The following is a 19634-nucleotide window of genomic DNA, read 5'->3' as shown; positions in this document are numbered from 1 at the left end:
CAGTAGACTTTGTTTACTGTAGTTAAATAGTTAGTAATTCGGTACCTGGAGGTAAATTATGGGGCAGGAAATCTCACACATGCAAGAGTTTCGCTACAGTAGAGTTCAACACTTTGAGTATTTCTATTTTCATTTACTCGGTCCCAACACTTTTAAAAATGACAAAATGTTTGTAGAGCTAATACAAATGCTACTTTTAAATATCATCTATAACAATGTGAAGTACTTAGAATTTCTGACCATTCTTCTGACCACCAAGTGAAGCTGGATCATTGGTCAATTTCATACTTGTATCTTGCAATTTACTTCTCCACCCAGCTTGAAACATGTCGGACAGTATCAACTGATATACTGAAGGAAACCGCGAACATATTTTGCAAATACTTGTTGATCCTGTACTTAATGTGTGTGTAAGGTGATGCCCAAATCATCTGCTGGACACTGCAAGTTGTAGATAAAGTGTCTGATGGTTAGTGTATGCTGAGTGTATTCCATATTTCTGGAGTAATTATTAGAGCTCAACAGGTATAGACAGCCCATTAATCTGATCGTAAACGAGCAGGACCCCTTTCAGCAGCACCTCACCTTCTTGTCTCTTCAACCGATCGCGCTCTCACTCTGAGTGCTTCCCTAGTTGAACTCCTTGAGGGGTGTCGTCAGTGTCTCCTGCTCTCCTTGCTCACTGGAGGGTGTGGGTGACTCGAGTGCCAGGAGAGCTTTGAATAACACTGAGAGAGGGGAGAAATAAAAGGAATAAGCTGCACAAGCCCTCAGTCTTCCAGCAGCAAAGCGAAGACACAGGAATAACCATGCCTGAGCCAGTCCCTGAAGGTATGGAGATGCTTTTTGTGAAAGTATAATTTATTGTAAGTAGTCTGGAGACTGAGTTTTAGGGCTTAAGTGTAAGTAGAGAAGTATATTTATTTAAAATTTTGAATGTTTATTTTCTCCATTTTGGTAAAAAAAGTGTTTCAGGGCACCTACATGCAGCTGAATGCAACTAATACAACACATGCATTTAAGCTTGCTATTGATTCAACTTTGTGGATGTGATTATTTAATTCAGCCTCACTGAGATAAATAGGGTGGTGTAAACAATAGAAACGGCAAATTCTGTACATTAGAACAAACTAAATATGAAATTAAACATGAAGAAAAATAAATAATTAAGCAAAAAATGCAACTTGTACAACTTGTTTACTGTATGTCTAAATAAAGTTAAATTGATACTGATTTACCTCCAGTGCTATTAAAACAATATCTGCTGAAGATAGTATTTTCATTCTTTATCTTCATGTTATTGCTCCATAAGTAACAAAAGCCACATGACCCGCTGCTATGACATCATAGTTAATGACGTCAGCCCAGCCGTGTCATCTGAATTGCTTCCAGCACCAGTAGTGTTGGTACTGTGTATACTGTACTGTCCATGCACTGTACACACAGATCGTGAGTGACCGTACATGTACAGCAAGTGCTGCTCCTGGGCAGAAGTTCACATTTAAATGTAAAAATGAATTTACTGAATTAATTTCTTAAAAAAATTATAGTATATAAATCTTCCGGTGCGTGTTTCTAAAGAGAGGTTTCTTTGACCAGCAGGTTAATGACAATTGCTCAGCCGTCTGTTGTCTTTCAGCTTCGCGGAGCCATCTGTCCACCTCTTTGACCCAGCTTGCCCCCTAAGTCACTGAGCTGATATGTCATAGCAGACAAGTCTATTACGGGAGATGAGTTTTGTACGCCAAGACTGTGGGAGGAGTGTTGAGCCTTTCAAACCACTTTATCAAATTTCTAGCGCGATCAGGCTGTGATGGTGGATGTAATGGGCTTTGCTGCGGTTGTTAGCACATTAATGCTAATTTCTTGTTCTTTGTCTGTCCCCCGACAAGTCTTTTTAAAGTTCCAAGCTCGACCCTTTTTTATTTTTATCCTCGAAACATAACCAGGCTTCAGTTTGATTGGCCATATACAGCCACTATCGCTTACCTACTGTCTGCACCACCTGTGGCTTTATCATGAATACGAGGCTCAGATAACCAGTCGCTTAAAATGTTGACTCTTAGTACTTAGTGATATTTGCACACTCTGGGATCTCACTGTAACACAGGTGACATTTTCTACAATGTATTCATTCTGTATTTACACGTACAGTGAGATGAGCTGAAATATTTTCCAGGTTGCCTCATTTACAGTAGCCTGAATACCATCCTGCACCAGCAGCTTAAAATAGCTCTCAGTAACCTCTGAACTATTCGACTTTGTTGTTTCATTTCCTCATATTTCATAGACTTTCACAGCGTATCAGGTTTTGCCGTAACCCTTTCACAGTCCCAGATAAATCATTATGTAATCTGTCATTTTAATCCAGAAGGTTCCCTCATGGTCAGCAGTCCTGACACTCCCTCCTCAAAGCAGCGCGGCCCAGCGTGCTAAATCAAGAACATGACAGCTTTCTAGTCAGTGGTTTGGAGCTATCATATAATTCATGATCGTAATTCCTTTCATCGTTGTGACCTGATGAAACACCACAAACGCAAGTTGAATTAAAACCGCTCCGACGTTTCTTCAGACACCCGCACATATCATAAAAACAGCAAGATCAAGTGTTGCGGCGATTTATTCTCCATGTTTTTTAATTGTAAAAGTAGAATTCATGATAGCTCTTACCACAATCTATCAAATCAGGCTTAATCTGTCAAAATTCAATCGGTTCGAATGTGATTTCTTCTCCGGAGAATTTACCTACACACTCAAACCTGACCGGCCCTCTGTTTCATAAACACACATTAATTCAGACCATTAACTCAATAAATACAACTATTATTGTATAATTTGTTTGCCTGTGGCAGATTCAAACCAATAAGCATTAAATCGTGTGTTGCAGAGATAGCTCTGAAACCTTCTGGCATCTTGCTTGGAACCAGCCCAGAGCTTCTTAGTGGTTTGATAAGGTCAGGTCATCTAATACCCGTCTTTCTGTTTGGGTTATTACGCTCCCATCGGTAAACAAACAGTAAGGTCTGAAGCATCTAAGTTCACCACAAAATCAACTCAAAGAAAATCATTGCTTATGCTTGTAATAATAAACATATACAGTATGTGCCATATAATAATAATAATAATAATAATAATAATAATACCATACGGTATGTATTATAGCGAAACTGAACACAGACAAGAGAAAATAATGAGCAAAACAATAAATAGTACAGTTAATACGTACAATTTTCAATGATGCATCCACCACTGTACAGTAACTGTGATATAACTTAGTAAGTATAACTTCAAAGCCTCTGGCAGCACAGAACCTGTGAGGAACAGCTGTTCATTACAAAGTTGTCGCAGATGATCGAGATTCTCCGCCCGAGCTGACTGACTCCACTCACCAAACACATAAATAAATAACATTATATATATTAAACCATGCTTTAATTTTTGGGCGCAGCTACAGTAGGTGAACACAAAAGTGTTTGATGCCTATTTTAGACAGAACTCTATAACAAGCCTCAAGTGAATAGTAAGTCAAGCAGGGTCAAGCTGGGTTGACTATTCAAGGAAACTATGTTCAACTTAAGAGAATGTGGCAGGCCTTCAGGGAGATCATAAGACACCGTCTCTGGCCTTTACGGGCGCCTGCAATGACCCCCCCATTGAGACACTTGGTGCACTGGGTATATTATATCCCTCTATTTCAGTGGAGAATTTCCTTTTACTAGATTTAGGCCTGAACAATTACACCCGCAGCACTCATCACTCTTTTTCTCCTTCTCCAAGTTTGACCACAGAAAGAGTTGTCAGCCTCTAAACATGGTGCACTGAACTGAAAAGGGTGTTAGGTTTGCAGTCACAAATTAAAAAAAATATATATTTTTTTTAATCCGCCATGTGTTGTGAATACATCACTCATGACATAAATGTATTTAAAAAATAATGTTGCTGTGTGATGAATGACTCTAATCGGCTTCTTCTCTTCCTGTTTCCCAGCTAAACCGGAGGGTCAGGGTAAGTCAGCTGTTGCCCACTGACCTTTTGTGCCTTTCATTATCACTCAGTGTCTTGATTATAGCTGTCACGTTTTCACTTTTCACCCATGTATGAGTGAGTCTGGCCGGCGTTGTGACTTCTTAATGGGTGTCATTAGCAGACACTGGGTCTTCCTTTATTGACTCTTTGTTCTATTTGTCCAATACAGTATGTACAGTAGTGGCATGCTACGCTACATGTAATGGATTCTAGCTTCAGGCATGTCTAATGTTCTACATTATTAACCAACTGAAGTTGTGTACTCACCTGCCTTTAAATGACGTAACCAACTTCTCATCATGGTGTTATTATTTAAAGTATGTGTTTCTACTTTAGTGAACACAATGGCACTATCTAGTGTGTCTGAGTATATGATGCACTAGAGAACAATGCAGATCGAGGGTAGAGATGGATTTGTTACATCAGATGAGTAGCTGACGGGTATGATATTATTGTGGCCCTGGTTTCATCATAGGTCTGTTTCCTTAGAGTCAGGGATTTACTGTATACACACACTCTAGTGACTCAGCCTAAATAATTAAACTCCACACTGGGTTCTCATTTAATTTTCTTAGATGCACCCCTCGCAGATGAAGGTAAGGCGTAATCCTGGACGCGAATGGTCTGGTGTAATATATTACTGTGTATAATATACAAATGTATTCACAAAAACGTGTATACATAAACTACATTGTGTGTAAGGATGGAAACACCTGCATGAGTAATGTCTTTGATACACAGAACCTCCTGGTGGGTCTCAGGTGACTCACAATGTGTACCCTTTATATTATTATACTCCCCAAAACATGAAATAATACATAGGATGAATGAATTATACTGCACATATACTGTGGAGGTATATGTTATGTGTGAGGCTAATGTTTGTTTGGTTACAATAGATGGTGCTGTGTTCTTGTTTCTGCTGTAAGGGTTTTATTTCTTCCTACCCGTGCCTCTGCATGCACTAACCCTCAACATGTCAAAATAAAACATACTCCAGCTCGTCAGTGCAACGTGTATATCATGCATGATGCTTTTCTTTTGTATTTCCTCCTTAGTCTCTGTTGCTTCTGCTACTGTACAGTTTGTCCTCTTGTGCAACCAAGTGTTTGCTTCCTAGCTGCTTTTTTTTCAGTGTCATTTGCTTCCTTGTCTGCAGCAGATTCAGAAGCTGATTGGGATGGTAAGAAAATAGCAACATTTATATTCCTGTCTGTTGACACATTACTTTGACTGTATCCCCTTTAAGTAGCATTTACAGTCTGGTCTTTGACATCAGGTTGTGTCTCATTTTTGGTATTATGTGTTGATAAAGGTGCCACATAATATGTGCAATAAGTGTTACATTTGCTTGGTTGAATTGTTCATTTATTATTTGAAATAAAAAATTTGGACTGGTTTTTTAAAAATAGCTTTTAGGTGGGAAAAAGTACATGTACACCTTGTACACCTAAAGTATTTTTGTTGTCTTCTCTAATATACTTTTTTAACAATTATTAAAATTATTAAAATGTGAACATTCCTGTTGAACATGATAGTTCTTGGTGGGTGATAGGTCCACAGCTTACCACATGAAGGAAAGACCCAGTTGGACTGGTGTCATGTGTCGCCAGTGAATGACGCTATCTTTGTCTGATTCACCTGTTCTGTCCTGTGTCATTTCATCAGAACCCATCTCAATTTCAAGCCATGCCGTTTATGTTCTCTCAGCCATTCAGGATTTGTTTCTCTATGTAACACGCGCTGCCCTTTCCATCTGTGACCCATGATACCGTCGCTCTTTCCTTTGCCGGTTAAACGGTAGAAGTGGACACACAGCCATGGTTCATGTTAACGGTCATCATGGTTCAGTGCCATGCTGCTAGCATACCAAGTAATAACATAGCCAGTGTCATCTGATGTGATGACATTTTTACAGTTGCTTCTCAGCTTTATGCTGTATCAAGAAACTTAGCAGCAACATTAGACAAGAAATCATATTATCAGTGCACCCAGATGTCTGTAGGCCTGCAGGTGGCCTCCTCACCAAACTTTGGTTCTGTGTCTTGGCTCCCTGAACAAAGCCTGTATAGGAATTAAAAAAAAGAGAGTAAAAAAGAGTAATTATAAAAATGTCTTTTATTCAGCTGAGGAGTTAAGAATCTCTGCAATGAGCATACATGTTACGATACACTGAGCTTTGGAGGACTCTGAATTCAACATACATTATGACCAGATAGAAATACTCTATCTGGTAGGACTCCACTAAAGGCATTGAGACTAAAGTTTGCTGCTGAGCTAAAATTTGTCTTGAGTTGTTGCCTGTTTGAGCCAAGGGGGAGGTCAAGCAGCTGGTTAAGGCCATGAAATGTTAAATTTGGTAGCTGCCCTGGTTGTTAACTCCATAAAACCCCGTGGGTACTGGCACCAGTGTTACTGGTCTTACCACACCTTCCTTGTTTTGCTCTTTCTTTGCATTTAGAAGTGCATGCTCACTGTACCATTTAGATCTAAGACTGATATCTAAGAAGCTGGCCTTAATCCTTGTCATACCAGATAAAGCCTTAAACAGGATTTTATCTGTATTTAGTCCATTCAGAAGAAGATTCGGAAAAAACTAAACTAAGACACAAATGTCAGGGAAGAAATATACAGTACCTCAGATAAAGACCCAGTTGTCTTTTGCTTGGTATTTTATTTAAGGATCATAAAGAATGTTTCCTTTTTTTATTAGAGTTTTTAAAGTTCTACCATCACAGTTTCTTTAATCTGTGTTCCTGACTTCAAAGTGGGCATATGTACACTGTCCAATAGAGAGAAATTTCTGAGTGGAAAATTCTTATCATACCAAAGCTGTTTAAAGCCATTCCCACGGGCTGTAGTGTGTGGTTGAATAGTACACTACTGCCAGAAAAGAAAACGCCTTTATGATACGAAATTATATTAATAACCCATCAGTGTTCTAAGAAAATACAAAACAAATGCCTTTGAAATTACACTACAGTGCTTTGCTGGCCAGAGTTCTCTCTCTCTCTCTCTCTCTCTCTCTCTCTCACTCACTCACTCACTCACTCACTCACTCACTCACTCACTCACTCACTCACTCACTCACTCTCACACGCACGCACACACACCCTTGCGGTGAGTATTGACATAATGCCTTCCCTAGCCATTTACCCTAACCATCACAACTAAAGGCAGACGTCTAACCTTTGCTCTAATCCGAACCAAACCTAATTCTATTCTTCTATACCTAATTCTAACCTTAGTTCTAAAATCACATCTTGACCCTCAACTTCCACCACTTTGAAAAGAAAAGATTTTGGGCCCCACTTCGGTGTAACCGCAGGACACACACACACACACACACACACACACACACACACACACACACACACACACACACACACACACACACACACACACACACACACACACGCTCTTTATTGACAAGCGGCTTTGAAAGATCAGTCCAAAATAATCAGGCTCATTTCAAATAATAATTTTTATTTCAATTTTAATAATTAAATTAACTCATTTGAATATGTTGTTGTTGTTGTTAATCGATAACAGTCATGATCTTACCTTGCCTTTCACTGTGTGGTCTATTAATTATGTAATTCTATACAGTGATGATTCTGGACTTGTTTTACTTCCTGAGTTTACGCAGACAGATGAGACAGTATAACAGCTTTTATACTTCCTATGTTTACTGTGATATACAGTCGCTGAAAGCCCTGAGCCGAACTGTTGCTATGTGCTGCATGGAAACTGTATGTGAAATGATGAAATGCAGACGTTTGCATCCCGGCTGTTGTCATGTGACAGCCATGTCGTGCCCAGTACAGTTTTGCCCTTTAATGGACGGTGTGTTACTGGGTTTTCTTTAACATTCTAGTCGAAACCGCAAGGTGTGATGTTGCACAAACGTGGCTTAATTTACTGCTACAGGAGTTGTCTGTAGGGCTGCATTTGAACAGCTAATCCTTGATATGGGCAGAAAGTGCTGATGTACAAGGCCCAACAGGTGCTCGTACTAAAAGCAGCCCACTAAGCACAGTCAGGGTATACAAACGCACCCTGGACCTTCTAATTTGATAATGATATTCAGCGAGAGAAATTATATGAACTATTACAGTATGTAGAACATTTGCCTGTGGGAAAACATGGAACACATCCATGCTGCTATCTTGTCCTTGTATGTGTAGCTTAGAGGAGGGTGTTATTATTTATGGTACAGCACAAGAAATAGACCATCACTGGACATGACTATGCATAAGTATCATTCGTCAAATATAATCTGGCTAATTGCGCTCAAAAAACTGTTTGTAGTAATCAAAAGAACATTTTTAAAAAGGGAGAAAACATCTAGTTAAAGTACAGTATACAGTGTAGTCAAAAAAGCTTAATTGTATGTTAGGTACGTATATATGTTTAACATTTTTATTGCTGTCAAAGAGTTATTGCTTAGTGGTTGTAGTATTTTATATTTATCGTACAGGTGTGATTTACAATTGTTCATGTGTGTCCTTACTGTAGCTGGAGATGTGAATGCCACTGCAGGATTCTTAAGGATTCTTCTTCATTTGTGTTTGTTTCCCTCCAGTGGTTGTTCCCAAATAATGTATTGTATCAAAAAAAATAACAACAACAACAGAGCAAGTGACTTCGTTTTGTGCTCATGATTTTCAGAGTCTCAGTCGACAGAGCTCACCGGGCTCTTCGTTGAGAAACCTCCAGAAAATGTTACCGCTGTTGCAGGTTGGAAAGACATATGTATAAGTGAAGTAAATAGTTTAAAGTGTTCCTGTTTACAGTGCATTCACTATAGAACTTCGCTTTTTATTTGTGAATGACAGGAAAAGATTTCACTTTCATTGCCAAGGTTGACTCAACAACCCTGACCAGGAAACCTACTATGAAATGGTTGAAGGGCAAGTGGATGGACTTGGGCAGCAAGGCTGGGAAGCACATGCAGTTTAAAGAAACCTACGACAGAAACACTAAGGTGAGTTTCTGTGTGGTGTTAGCAAAGACTCTTAGACATACTTGCGTCATACTGACTAATATTTCTCTCTCAGATTTATACTTATGAGATGAAGATCGTCAAAGTGGTCGCTGGGGATGCTGGCGGCTACAGGTGTGAAGTAACGGCAAAGGACAAGTGTGACAGCTGCACTTTTGAAATCACCGTCGAGGGTGAGTGAAATCGGACTGTGGCCCACTGGGGCTGAGATACTGCACGCATGCTGATGTTTTCATCTGACGCAGTCTGAATTTGCGATCGCTGCAACTTCTCTTATTACAGCGGCACAACAAGAGGAGCAGGCGGATATTCTGTCTGCCTTCAAAAGAGCGTAAGTGCACGTGGGTCTGACTGTTGGCCAGTACTACTGTATGCATGAGTGTAGCAGCACAGTGGATGTGTGTAATGATAATGTTCAGCACATACTGCAATACAACGTGTAATCTTTCATACAACCAGGGATGCCGGAGAGGACGAGGGAGATTTGGATTTTAGCGCTTTGCTTAAAGCTGCCAAAAAGTGAGACACTCAATATTTTGCTGATTTATTAAGAACAATGCAAATGTTTCACACAATTTTCCTTTTCCAGTCCTGCTTGTAAACCTATTACTTTACTTTAACCGAAAGGAAGAAGAAACCTGAAAAGGAGGAACCACCAATAGACGTGTGGGAGCTGCTAAAGAATGCCCACCCGAGCGAGTATGAGAAAATCGCCTTCGAGTACGGCATCACTGACCTGAGGGGCATGCTGAAACGTCTGAAGAAAATGAAGACGGTCGAGCCCAAGCATAGCGAGGGTTAGTCAGTTGACGAGTAAGAGTTTGTTCAGAGATGGAGGTGCAATGAATCTTAAATGATCTCTCTTCTGCCTGAAACCCAGCTTTCCTCAAGAAGCTTGAATCCTGCTACTCTGTGGAGAAGGGCAAGAAGATTGTCCTGAGGTGTGAGGTAGTTGATCCAGATGTCCAGGTCAAATGGCTGAAGAACGGCCAGGAGATCAAGCCCTCAGCAAAGTACGCATAAACCTGTGCACACAAACAATACAAACACACAACTTCCCACTACTGTAGCTCACACAAGTTGTCTTATTGGTTTTTCTTTTTATTTGGGAAAAGATTTCCTGAAACACACATTAGTCTATGGTCAAGCTTAGATGCACTTGATGGTAATGTTTTAAAAATATCAAGCTAAAATTATCAGCGCCACAAAGTCATAGTCAGAAATGAAGCTGCTATCAGCTTGTTTTATTTTTAGAGGTCATAAGAAGCCTCCCAGAGGGTTAAGGAAGCAGCACTGCAAGACATCCTATGCCAGCCCCAGGCAGACTATACAGCCCATGGACAAAGAGGCCCAAAGATATACAGTATACAGAAGGCTTTATGTATGGACCAGACAGAAATAAAAATGCATCTGAAATGCAATGCAAGTGAGGCTGTGGGAAATAATTCAACTTTCTATTACAATAAATGTAAAACTGACATTTTATCTTAATAGAGAAACGTTTGCTCTGTAGGCAATAAGGTTTGGTCTTTGCTGTCTGTCTCATACTCAGGTACCTCATGGAGTCAAGCGGCAACGTCAGGACACTCACTATCAACAAGACAACCCTGGCTGACGATGCTGCGTACGAGTGTGTGGTCGGGGAAGACAAGTGTTTCACTGAGGTGTTTGTCAAAGGTGGAGCATCTCTTTCTTTGGACCGCGTATCAAAGTCCAGTTGGTACTCACATTGAGTTTCTGATTGATCTGATTTTGTGCAACCTCCAGAACCTCCTGTGACCATCACAAAGCTAATGGATGACTACCACGTGGTCGTGGGAGAGAGAGTTGAGTTTGAAATTGAGGTGTCAGAGGAGGGTGCCCATGTCATGTGGTCAGTAGAAACAAATGCCTTTATTTATTTACCTGCTGCACCAATTATTCAATCACATATCAAAAAAGAAACAAAACAATAATTGTACGTTCATGGATACTGGATATTGTATTATTTAACATTAAGCAGTGGCCTCTCATACAGATGTGATGCTGCTACGTTTATTTTCAGGTACTTTGAGGATCAGGAGCTTCACAAAGACAAAGATTCCAAGTTTCGCTTCAAGAAGGATGGAAAGAAGCACACACTTATCATCCAGGAGGCCACACTGGATGACATTGGAATGTACCACGCTTGGACAAATGGGGGCCATACCAAAGGAGAGCTGGAGGTGGAAGGTACCACTGCAGAATCCTGTATGATAACCTCATTCAGCCATCACGTCCCTTTTGAGTGTATAAAATGTTTGAATAAGGCCTTTTAGTATCTTACAGTCTGTAACAAAATTATTTCTACACTTACTATATATAGTTTGGGTTTCCTGTCATTTAAATGTGTGTTGTTTGGTGAAGAGGATGCAGCTGAATTTAACTGCTGGCCCAGGGGCTCAACGCCTGTCTTTACAAACAAACTAACAACTCATGGCAGTGGGTGTCAGGATGTAGTCATCATGAGCTTTATCCTCTCTCTCTTCCTACTGTCACATGCTGTGCTGGCTGCCTGATCAGTTTTTTGTGGCTTCCTCTGTTCTCCAGAAAAGGAACTGGAGGTATTGCAGGACATTGCTGATCTGACAGTCAGGGCCACAGACCAGGCTGTGTTCAAGTGCGAGGTGTCTGATGACAAGGTCACAGGAAAGTGGTTCAAGGATGGAGTGGAGGTCCTGCCAAGCAATCGCATCAAAATGACTCACATTGGCAGGTACAAAACTAACAAAGGCAAATAAACACAGATTACAGGAAAAACAAAGAAACCATATGTTTATATCACGAGCCAGGCGTCTTTCTGCCTTTAAACTTATTTGTTGCATGATTCAGATTTCACCGTTTGATTATTGATGATGTAAAGCCTGAGGATGCTGGAGACTACACATTTGTTCCTGATGGATATGCCCTGTCACTGTCAGCCAAACTCAACTTCCTGGGTGAGGAAGCCTGAATAATTACAACACTGCGCTGACATATGAATAGATCTCTGTAGTCAATGTCAACTGTTTTTTATTCTTTATACAGAAATCAAGATTGACTATGTGCCAAGACAAGGTGAGTAGCCTTGAATTATCAATTAGAAACACCTGCTGTAAACGTGGTGTAAAGCTGAAATGCTCAGAGTTTTCCTGTATCACGTCCGACCAGATCCACCAAAGATTCACCTGGACACCACTGGAAACATGGTGTCTCAAAACACTATCATTGTGGTGGCGGGTAACAAGCTGAGGCTGGATGTGGAGATCACAGGAGAACCAGCGCCCACTGTTGTTTGGTCTAAAGGAGAACAAGTAAGGAATAGGCAGAAGGTCTTGTTTGAATGAGCTAGTCTCATGTGCAAGCCTTTAATGGCCAAAACCAAAGACAAAAATGTGTCACAAAGTAAGGGCAGAGGTTTTAGGGAAGAGGCTGCTCTTGTTTATGGTCTCAAAGTGGCCTTTTTTAGAAACTGGATACGTCCGTCCCCTAACTAGAACAGCTCCATGCTTCTTGTTTTACAGTAACATGACACACCGATAAGCCTCTTTAGCGGCCTTTAGCCTAACCCCAACCACAGTGCCCTTCGGGGGTGTCCTAAGTCGCCCTGTGGTTTCACTGAACTCTTATTCTGCCGTCCGTTAGCCAATCACAGACACAGAGGGACGCGTGCGGGTGGAGAACAGGAAAGACCTGAGCTGCTTCGTTATAGAGGGGGCGGAGAGAGATGATGAGGGTAATTACACCATCTGTGTGACCAACCCAGCTGGAGAGGACAAAGCTATGCTGTTTGTGAAGATTGTGGGTAAGTAAGTAATAAAACATCAATCGGGTCCTAAGTCCGTGATGGCGTATTACACCTGTAATCTTGTTTTAGACGTGCCTGACCCCCCTGAGCATGTCAAGTGCACATCAGTGGGAGAGGACACTGCCACCATCGTCTGGGAGCCTCCTAAGTTTGATGGTGGTGCACCAATTAAAGGTACCTGTTGGAAGCATTCAATGCTTCACGTATTGTCAGTCATGGAAAATTATATTAAGGGACAGATTAATATTCTTTAAAGGATAACACCTAAAATTACATTTTCTTTCCCCCACCAGGTTATCTCATGGAGAGAAAGAAGAAAGGTTCTTCCAGATGGACAAAGCTCAACTTTGATGTATATGAATCAACTACATATGAGGCTAAGAGGATGATCGAGGGGGTTCTGTATGAGATGAGGGTGTTTGCTGTCAACAGCATCGGCTTGTCTCAGCCTAGTCTGAACTCTAAGCCTTTCATGCCTATTGGTAGGTTTTACAGACATCTCAACTTGCTCCTTCTCAGCTATTATTCATGTCCCTTCTCCTCCATCTTGTACGTTGCTCATGTCAAGTCTGCCCGACAAGTGATTCTCTTGAGTCTTTCTGTCAACCTTAGCCCCAACTAGCGAGCCGACACGTCTGACAGTCCATGATGTGACTGACAGCACATGCAGCCTGAGGTGGCTGGCTCCAGAGAAGATTGGAGCTGGGGGTCTGGATGGTTACGTGATTGAATACTGCAAGGATGGAGGTGACCACACTCAAAATGACATCAAGATAATAGAACAGGGCTCAAATCCTACTTTGTGTTTAATTGTCTTTTATTTCAGATACTCAGTGGGTGGTGGCAAACCAGGAACTTTGTGAGAAGCAGGGATATGTGGTTCGCGGTCTGCCTGTGGGAGAGAAGATCAACTTCAGGGTAGTAGCTGTAAACATCGCTGGACGTAGTCCTCCTGCTATCCTGGCACAGCCCGTGACCATTCGTGAGATCATGGGTGAGCCACGCAGACCTGCTGAGCGTCATTGTTTTATGGCAGATCTAATTATGTCCAGTTTAATTATGATTGTGTTTCTTTCTGCTTCAGAACATCCTAAAATCCGTCTCCCGCGTGAACTTAGAACAAAGTACATCAGGAAGGTTGGAGAGAAGATCAACCTGACCATCCCCTTCCAGGTAAGAAGGTCCAGCCACTGTTCAGCTGTTACATGTTCCTCAGAAGGTTGTCATAACTTTATTATGCGTTTCAGTTCTTCTGGTATTAGATGCCAGTGAATTTGCTTCATTTTACGTTCTACAGACTTCAGACTACACATTGAAAAACACTAACTGTCAACACTGTAACCGACAACCCGCAGCAAATCTCTTGCTTCCTCTACAACAGAATGTGTTGTTGTCACTTAGGGTAAGCCCCGTCCCATCGCCACCTGGTACAAGGACGGTCAACCCCTTGACCCCAAGATGGTCAGCGTCCGCAACTCCAACGTAGACAGCATCCTGTTCATCCGCTCAGCAGAGAGAGAGCACTCTGGAACATATGAGCTTGTGCTACAGATTGAGAACATGGAGGACAGAGCTTCTGTTATCATTAAGATTGTCGGTAAGAACTCTAAAATGTATTTCTTCGGGGCAGCTCTTAATCAGAGCGGTCTACTAAAAATATGGCTGTTTCATGTGAACAGAAAAGCCCGGGCCTCCTTTGAAAGTGCGGGTGACAGACGTCTGGGGTTTCAATGCAGCGCTGGAATGGGAACCACCTAGAGATGATGGCAACTGTGAGATTACTGGGTACACCATCCAGAAGGCAGACCTGAAGACCAAGGTGAGATGAGCACACCTACTTTCCTTTCCATGTCCTCAGCTAGTTGTCTTCATTCCGATCACTCCTTTCCTGTTTCCAGGAATGGTTTACCATTTACGAACATAACAGACGAACCAACTGCACAGCCTCCGATCTGATCATGGGCAATGAATACATGTTCCGCGTATACAGTGAAAACCTGTGCGGCCTGAGCGAGGAGCCGTGCCACAGCAAAAACACGGCCGTCATCGCCAAGACAGGTGTGGCAGTGTGTGTACTAATGCTATTTGTTTGTAGTAAATTGGGAAAGTGAAAATGCCCCCCGTCCTCCTCCGTAGGCCTCATTCACAAAGCGAACCCCTACAAGGAGAAGGACATGACTTGTGTGCCCAAGTTCACTCAGCCCCTGGTTGACAGATCCGTTGTTGCCGGTTACAGCACTGCCATCAGTTGTGCTGTCAAAGGCTTCCCCAAGGTAAATGGGCATGTTAAAATAGGCCGTGGAGCGTGATTCCCAACAGGAGGCTGACAATGCCACCGACCATTAGCAAGTCCAGCTTTGAAGTTGGCTGTAGGAGCAAGCGACTGTACAGTAGAACTGGCTGGACAGCACACCCTGTCAATCTTGCACTTTTGTTGTATCTAATTGGTTTTCACAAGCTTGATTTTTCCATAGCCTAAGATTGTCTGGATGAAGAACAAAATGATTATCGGCGAGGATCCCAAGTACTTGATGCAGAACAACCAGGGTGTGCTGACCCTGAACATCCGCAAGCCGAGCTCATTCGATGGAGGCAAGTACTCGTGCCTGGCTGTGAACGAGCTCGGCCAGGACGAGGTGGAGTGTCAGCTGAGTGTCCATGGTAAGACCCGGGAGGTGGGAGTGGGCGTGGAGGCTAATTAGGAGCCTTGGTGTGTTGTGTCTGGACAGTCCAGTACAGATCGAATGTGACAGTCCAAGCAGTACAGTACACGTTGTCACTGTTTCCTAACGTCTTGGTTGTTTCTCCCCACAGTTGCAGTAGATCCAGATAAGAAGTGAGAAAGAATGTGACATGGAGTGAACCAAACAGGGAATGAACAGTGTCAGTATGTGAAGTTCACACTGTCGTCTGTGACTCAAATAAAGTGGTAGTGGTACGCGCTATAAATATTCTTTATTCTTTGTTTCATTTCTCTGCTGTGTTCTCTCGACTGTACAAAATCCACACATCCATTTCTAGAAATACTAAATACATAGCACCTTATCATTACTATTATTAGAGCTGCCTGCACCACTGGGAGGCACCTTTCTGTACTTCCGGTACTTAAGGCAGTGGTTTGCACTACACCTCTCTGGAGTACTGTGTCCTCCTGTGTACTGCCACTCCTATGCTGAACAACAGCGCCACCACCAGCACACCCACAGCCACAGCAAGAGCCGTGATGACACCTGTGGGGGACGACAGCGTGTCAATAAACATTAATATGCAGTGAATGCGGCCATAATACGGGTTCAGTAGCTAAAAGCCAATCCCCACCCGTGCTCGACCACTTTGTCCTAAAGCCACACTCGTCCTCCCAGTTCTCCGCCACCACATCTCGCACCAGCTCAGTGAACACAGACAGAGGACACGGGTTCAGGCCGCTGCACCCTGGCACGGGTAGGGGGTAGGGTTCACGCATGGAGTCATTGCGATAATACATCTCTAGAGAATATGATCTGGGGATGATGAATAAATGAATAGAATGAGAGCACACAATGAAAGCTATTGGTATGTATGTTATGTAAATTATTTGCTTCTTGTGCTAATTTAGTCATTTTGATGTGACCACTTGTAGGAAACGATTGGGTTTGATGAAGCTGGAGTGTGCGCCGGCCATCTGACCTAGATACTGTACTTAAGTATACAAAGAGAGGAGTGCATGAAGTGTTGCTGGAAGGAAGTCATTACCCATCAGGCTCCTGGTAGAACTCGAAGAGCTGACAGGCAGCGTACGGCGGGAGAAGGCTGTTGTACACATCCACAGCAGCCTGAAGGGTGATGAGTGTAGAGTCGTGCTGGAATCAGAAACAAAACATCCCAGAAATGAGGAGGTGAAACGACGGCACGCGGGGACTCGAACTCAAATATTGAACTTACAGCGGAGTACATGATAAATTTCAGCGGGCTCCCTTGCTCCACGGCCTTGGAGAAATTCCTCAGGATGGCGTTCAGTAATACTCCTGGTAATTAGAACAGCGTCAGTAGCGCGAATGGAATTTTCCCAGAGACGAAAGCAAGGCTTTTGACCTTATTGAGCACGTTGCCTCAGCGCCGTTATCATCTTTGTCCCATTAGTTCACATGTGCTAATGTGCTTTTGAGAGACCCGGGTCGGCACTTTACACCGTCTCCAGCGCAAACAAAGCCCGGTGCGGCCGTCACAACATTCTTATCACGACGGCGTTTTAATTGAATTGCCACTAATAAGGGTGCCTACCTCCCGAGAGCCTGGCCTTCTCCTTGCGCTTGTGGCTGAGGATGCTGTACGAGACTTCAAAGGACGCCACGCTCTTCAGGGTGGATAGAAAGTCCTGGGTGGCCCAGCTCGGGAGCGTCAAGTTGTGGATCCGCTGCACGTTAAAAATAACATCTGTGACACAAGCATGCATGAAAAGGCTAAATATAACCAATGTACACTGTTTATTATTAACCCTACCTGACAGGTGAGGGTGTCGTAGACCCTCCATATCTTTTTGCCCACCAGCTTGGACACTGGGTAGCCTGTGTGGTTGGACAGCTGCTCCACAAAATACTGCATGAAGAACAAAAGAAGAACGTCTCTAATGTAATGCTTAACATTCAAACCTGGTGCACATGAGCTGATTAATGTAAAGGATTGGTCCAGGTTATTGATGTAGGCGACTGATTATTGGTTCACCCTCAGGCGACATTGTGACGAATGGCACCATTTTGGATGCAACCTGCAGGTGCCGTGCCTCCAGCAGAGGGTGTTCAACTTCAACGCTGCGGGCCCTGCGCTGATCCAAACACCAGCCCGGTAGGCAGCACATGGGAGTCAGTTTAATTAAAACATTTTTTCCTTGCAATTCTTAATCGTATTCAATCCGAGCGTTAATTAGCGTCTGCAAGAATGTGAGAAATTGCACCGCGCAGCTTTGTGCAGGCACCGGAGTCACTGCAGCACAAGCGACACGTCCACTGGAGGTGCCGATGCGTGGCTTTACGTACCCGGTGAGCTCGGAGGAACCTCTGGTAGGCCTCGCTCTCAAACGTCTCGGTCATCAGAGCCCTAAACCTCGGACAGTCTTTGCCTGGAGACCTCAACAGCTGGAGAAACGTAAAAGCAACAGCGGCACATCAGCGTAAACGGCCACTTTAAAAGAAGGCCATTCAGTACCTCTACTGAGGTAAACACAGTAATGTGGTGCTGCTGAGAGGAAATATTCATGTGGCTGAGCAGCCCACCTTGTCCTGAGCCCTGGGGATGGTGTGCACTGGAATGGGCCGCCACAGTAACTGGGGCATGATGGGAGGCGGCCGTCTGGTCGGGGGGAACATCCCGGCGAGGCAGGCCTGGGCGCTCATCAGCGTGCGCTCGTAGTCGGTGCTCCTCACGTAGATCTGTGGAGCGAGAGCACGTGCCGGTGGCAGGTTTGACGCCGATACCACAGACCTCAGCGATTTTCCAACTGGGACACCAGGGCTTTTTTTATAGAGAAGAGAAAATGCTTGGAAACCCAGAAGTGTTGAATTAGAACTTACGAGGCTGCGCGGCTCCGTTTCTGTTTTTATGTAATAAAGACGCTAAATAAATGCGCTCAGTGAAGCTGCAGTATATTCCGAGTGAGCTGTGTTTATCCTAAGGTATTCCCCTAACGCGAAGAGGAGGGGATTCGGAGGAGACGAGGAGGCGAGGGAGGAGGAAAAATGATCCGTCTGGCTGTGATCTCTTCTGACATCAGCCTTTGCTCGTCTATATCTCTCTGTCGCCCCGTGTCAGGTTTTCGCACACAGTAAATCACGCTGATAAGGTTGGATGTTCCTGTGATGCAGAGAATGCTTTTTCTCCCCCCTCCTTTTGTCAAATTAAAACAGACGTGGCGGCGCGGGGAGAGAGGTACAGTACGACTTGACTGAGACTCAGGTGACAAATTGCCTGTGACGGCTGCTGAGGAGAGTTGTTATTTTTGCGGTAATTGCACGTTTCAGTATTTAAGAGGAGAGGCGGCGGAGGGGGGAGGGGGGGGGTGAGAAATCACACCCAGCCGACACACATGCCGTCCTGTACATGTTGCAGCAGCGGAAATGCACTCACCTCCCTGTTGTTGTAGTCGTCACCGAGAAGGTTGGCGTAGCGCCGCCTCAGGAACCTGCCCAGCTCAAACTGCTGCTTCATTCCCAGCTGGAAGAAAAACATCGGTTTGCTGAATCGTGCCTGACAAACGTCACGTCTGCACGCACACGCAGCAGTGGAACTGCAGTGTGTAGGAGGGACGGTACCTCTGTGAGCTGTCCAAAGCCCTGGGCCCACACGTCCTCTCCATGAGGATCCTTGGGGTAGGACTCAATAGGAGATCGATCGCCGTGTCTGAACACCTTCAGAGTCAACAGGTACAGTATGTCACACAAACAACCCTGCCTTACCTCCAGCTCAGCCCGGATTAGAGCCACAGCGGAGTCATTGTGATGATGTCATCACGACACAGAGGCCAAGTGATGTGAAACTAAATTCTGGGCGCGTCTAATTCAGCCCTGTTAGCGTTACAGCGACTTGGAACAAATCCACTAAATCCTGTCACTGTTTTGATGTCCGACGTTCCTGAAACTAAATTCAAATCTCAACGTGACTTGAAATAACAAAATAAAAACTACCTGAAGCAAAATATGAGTTTGTATATTGATCAATTCATACAGTAGGAACTGTAGTGTGTGTGTTGATCATTCACAGTATAAATAGCTCAATAAACCTACAACCTCTGTTGTTTCCATGAGCGGAACAAATCATCAAAGCTAT

General features: G+C 43.4%; 2 protein-coding genes and 1 long non-coding RNA gene across 6 annotated transcripts in view; 2 read left to right on the top strand and 1 right to left on the bottom strand.

Moving 5' to 3' along the window:
• Positions 1-794: 794 nt before the first annotated feature.
• Positions 795-15794, top strand: mybpc2b (myosin binding protein Cb). The gene is made up of 27 exons (XM_055504565.1): positions 795-831; positions 8698-8766; positions 8865-9013; positions 9087-9204; positions 9314-9362; positions 9491-9550; positions 9659-9828; positions 9912-10044; positions 10584-10708; positions 10799-10904; positions 11076-11242; positions 11600-11765; positions 11882-11988; positions 12077-12106; positions 12200-12342; positions 12674-12833; positions 12906-13010; positions 13130-13318; positions 13449-13583; positions 13663-13830; positions 13921-14009; positions 14238-14433; positions 14516-14655; positions 14735-14894; positions 14973-15109; positions 15311-15497; positions 15651-15794. Exons 1-27 carry the CDS (start codon positions 810-812, stop codon positions 15674-15676), a joined length of 3306 nt encoding a protein of 1101 aa, XP_055360540.1. The 5' UTR covers positions 795-809; the 3' UTR covers positions 15677-15794.
• The window catches only part of LOC114845488 (testicular acid phosphatase homolog), a 7247-nt gene continuing 1245 nt past the window's right edge, over positions 13633-19634 (bottom strand). The window contains exons 2-11 of the mRNA XM_041068487.2: positions 19121-19216; positions 18936-19022; positions 18086-18241; positions 17849-17947; positions 17316-17411; positions 17097-17229; positions 16758-16840; positions 16569-16675; positions 16155-16336; positions 13633-16066 (exon numbers count right to left, since the gene is read on the bottom strand). Coding sequence (XP_040924421.1) covers positions 15960-16066; positions 16155-16336; positions 16569-16675; positions 16758-16840; positions 17097-17229; positions 17316-17411; positions 17849-17947; positions 18086-18241; positions 18936-19022; positions 19121-19216 — 1146 coding nt within the window. The 3' untranslated portion in view covers positions 13633-15959. The remainder of the gene's footprint in view (positions 16067-16154; positions 16337-16568; positions 16676-16757; positions 16841-17096; positions 17230-17315; positions 17412-17848; positions 17948-18085; positions 18242-18935; positions 19023-19120; positions 19217-19634) is intronic.
• LOC129603420 (uncharacterized) overlaps positions 17304-19634 on the top strand; it is a 23200-nt gene continuing 20869 nt past the window's right edge. For all 4 annotated transcript variants that reach the window (XR_008693259.1, XR_008693261.1, XR_008693260.1 and 1 more), the window contains exons 1-3: positions 17304-17444; positions 17544-17657; positions 17774-19231. This is a non-coding gene — a long non-coding RNA (uncharacterized LOC129603420). The remainder of the gene's footprint in view (positions 17445-17543; positions 17658-17773; positions 19232-19634) is intronic.

The sequence above is a fragment of the Betta splendens genome, chromosome 19 (genome assembly GCF_900634795.4).
Source record: "Betta splendens chromosome 19, fBetSpl5.4, whole genome shotgun sequence".
Taxonomy (NCBI): domain Eukaryota; kingdom Metazoa; phylum Chordata; class Actinopteri; order Anabantiformes; family Osphronemidae; genus Betta; species Betta splendens.
The sequence above is the reverse complement of the archived record's forward strand: the minus strand, read 5'-3'. Positions and strand labels throughout refer to the sequence as shown.

What these genes read in the sequence shown, in the direction of transcription:
- mybpc2b (XM_055504565.1), top strand. Translation starts at nt 810, where the DNA reads ATGCCTGAGCCAGTCCCTGAAG. An exon ending in GAGATCAAGCCCTCAGCAAA is followed by an intron (nt 10,045 to 10,583) that starts GTACGCATAAAC and finishes TCTCATACTCAG; the next exon opens with GTACCTCATGGAGTCAAGCG. An exon ending in AAAATGACTCACATTGGCAG is followed by an intron (nt 11,766 to 11,881) that starts GTACAAAACTAA and finishes TGCATGATTCAG; the next exon opens with ATTTCACCGTTTGATTATTG.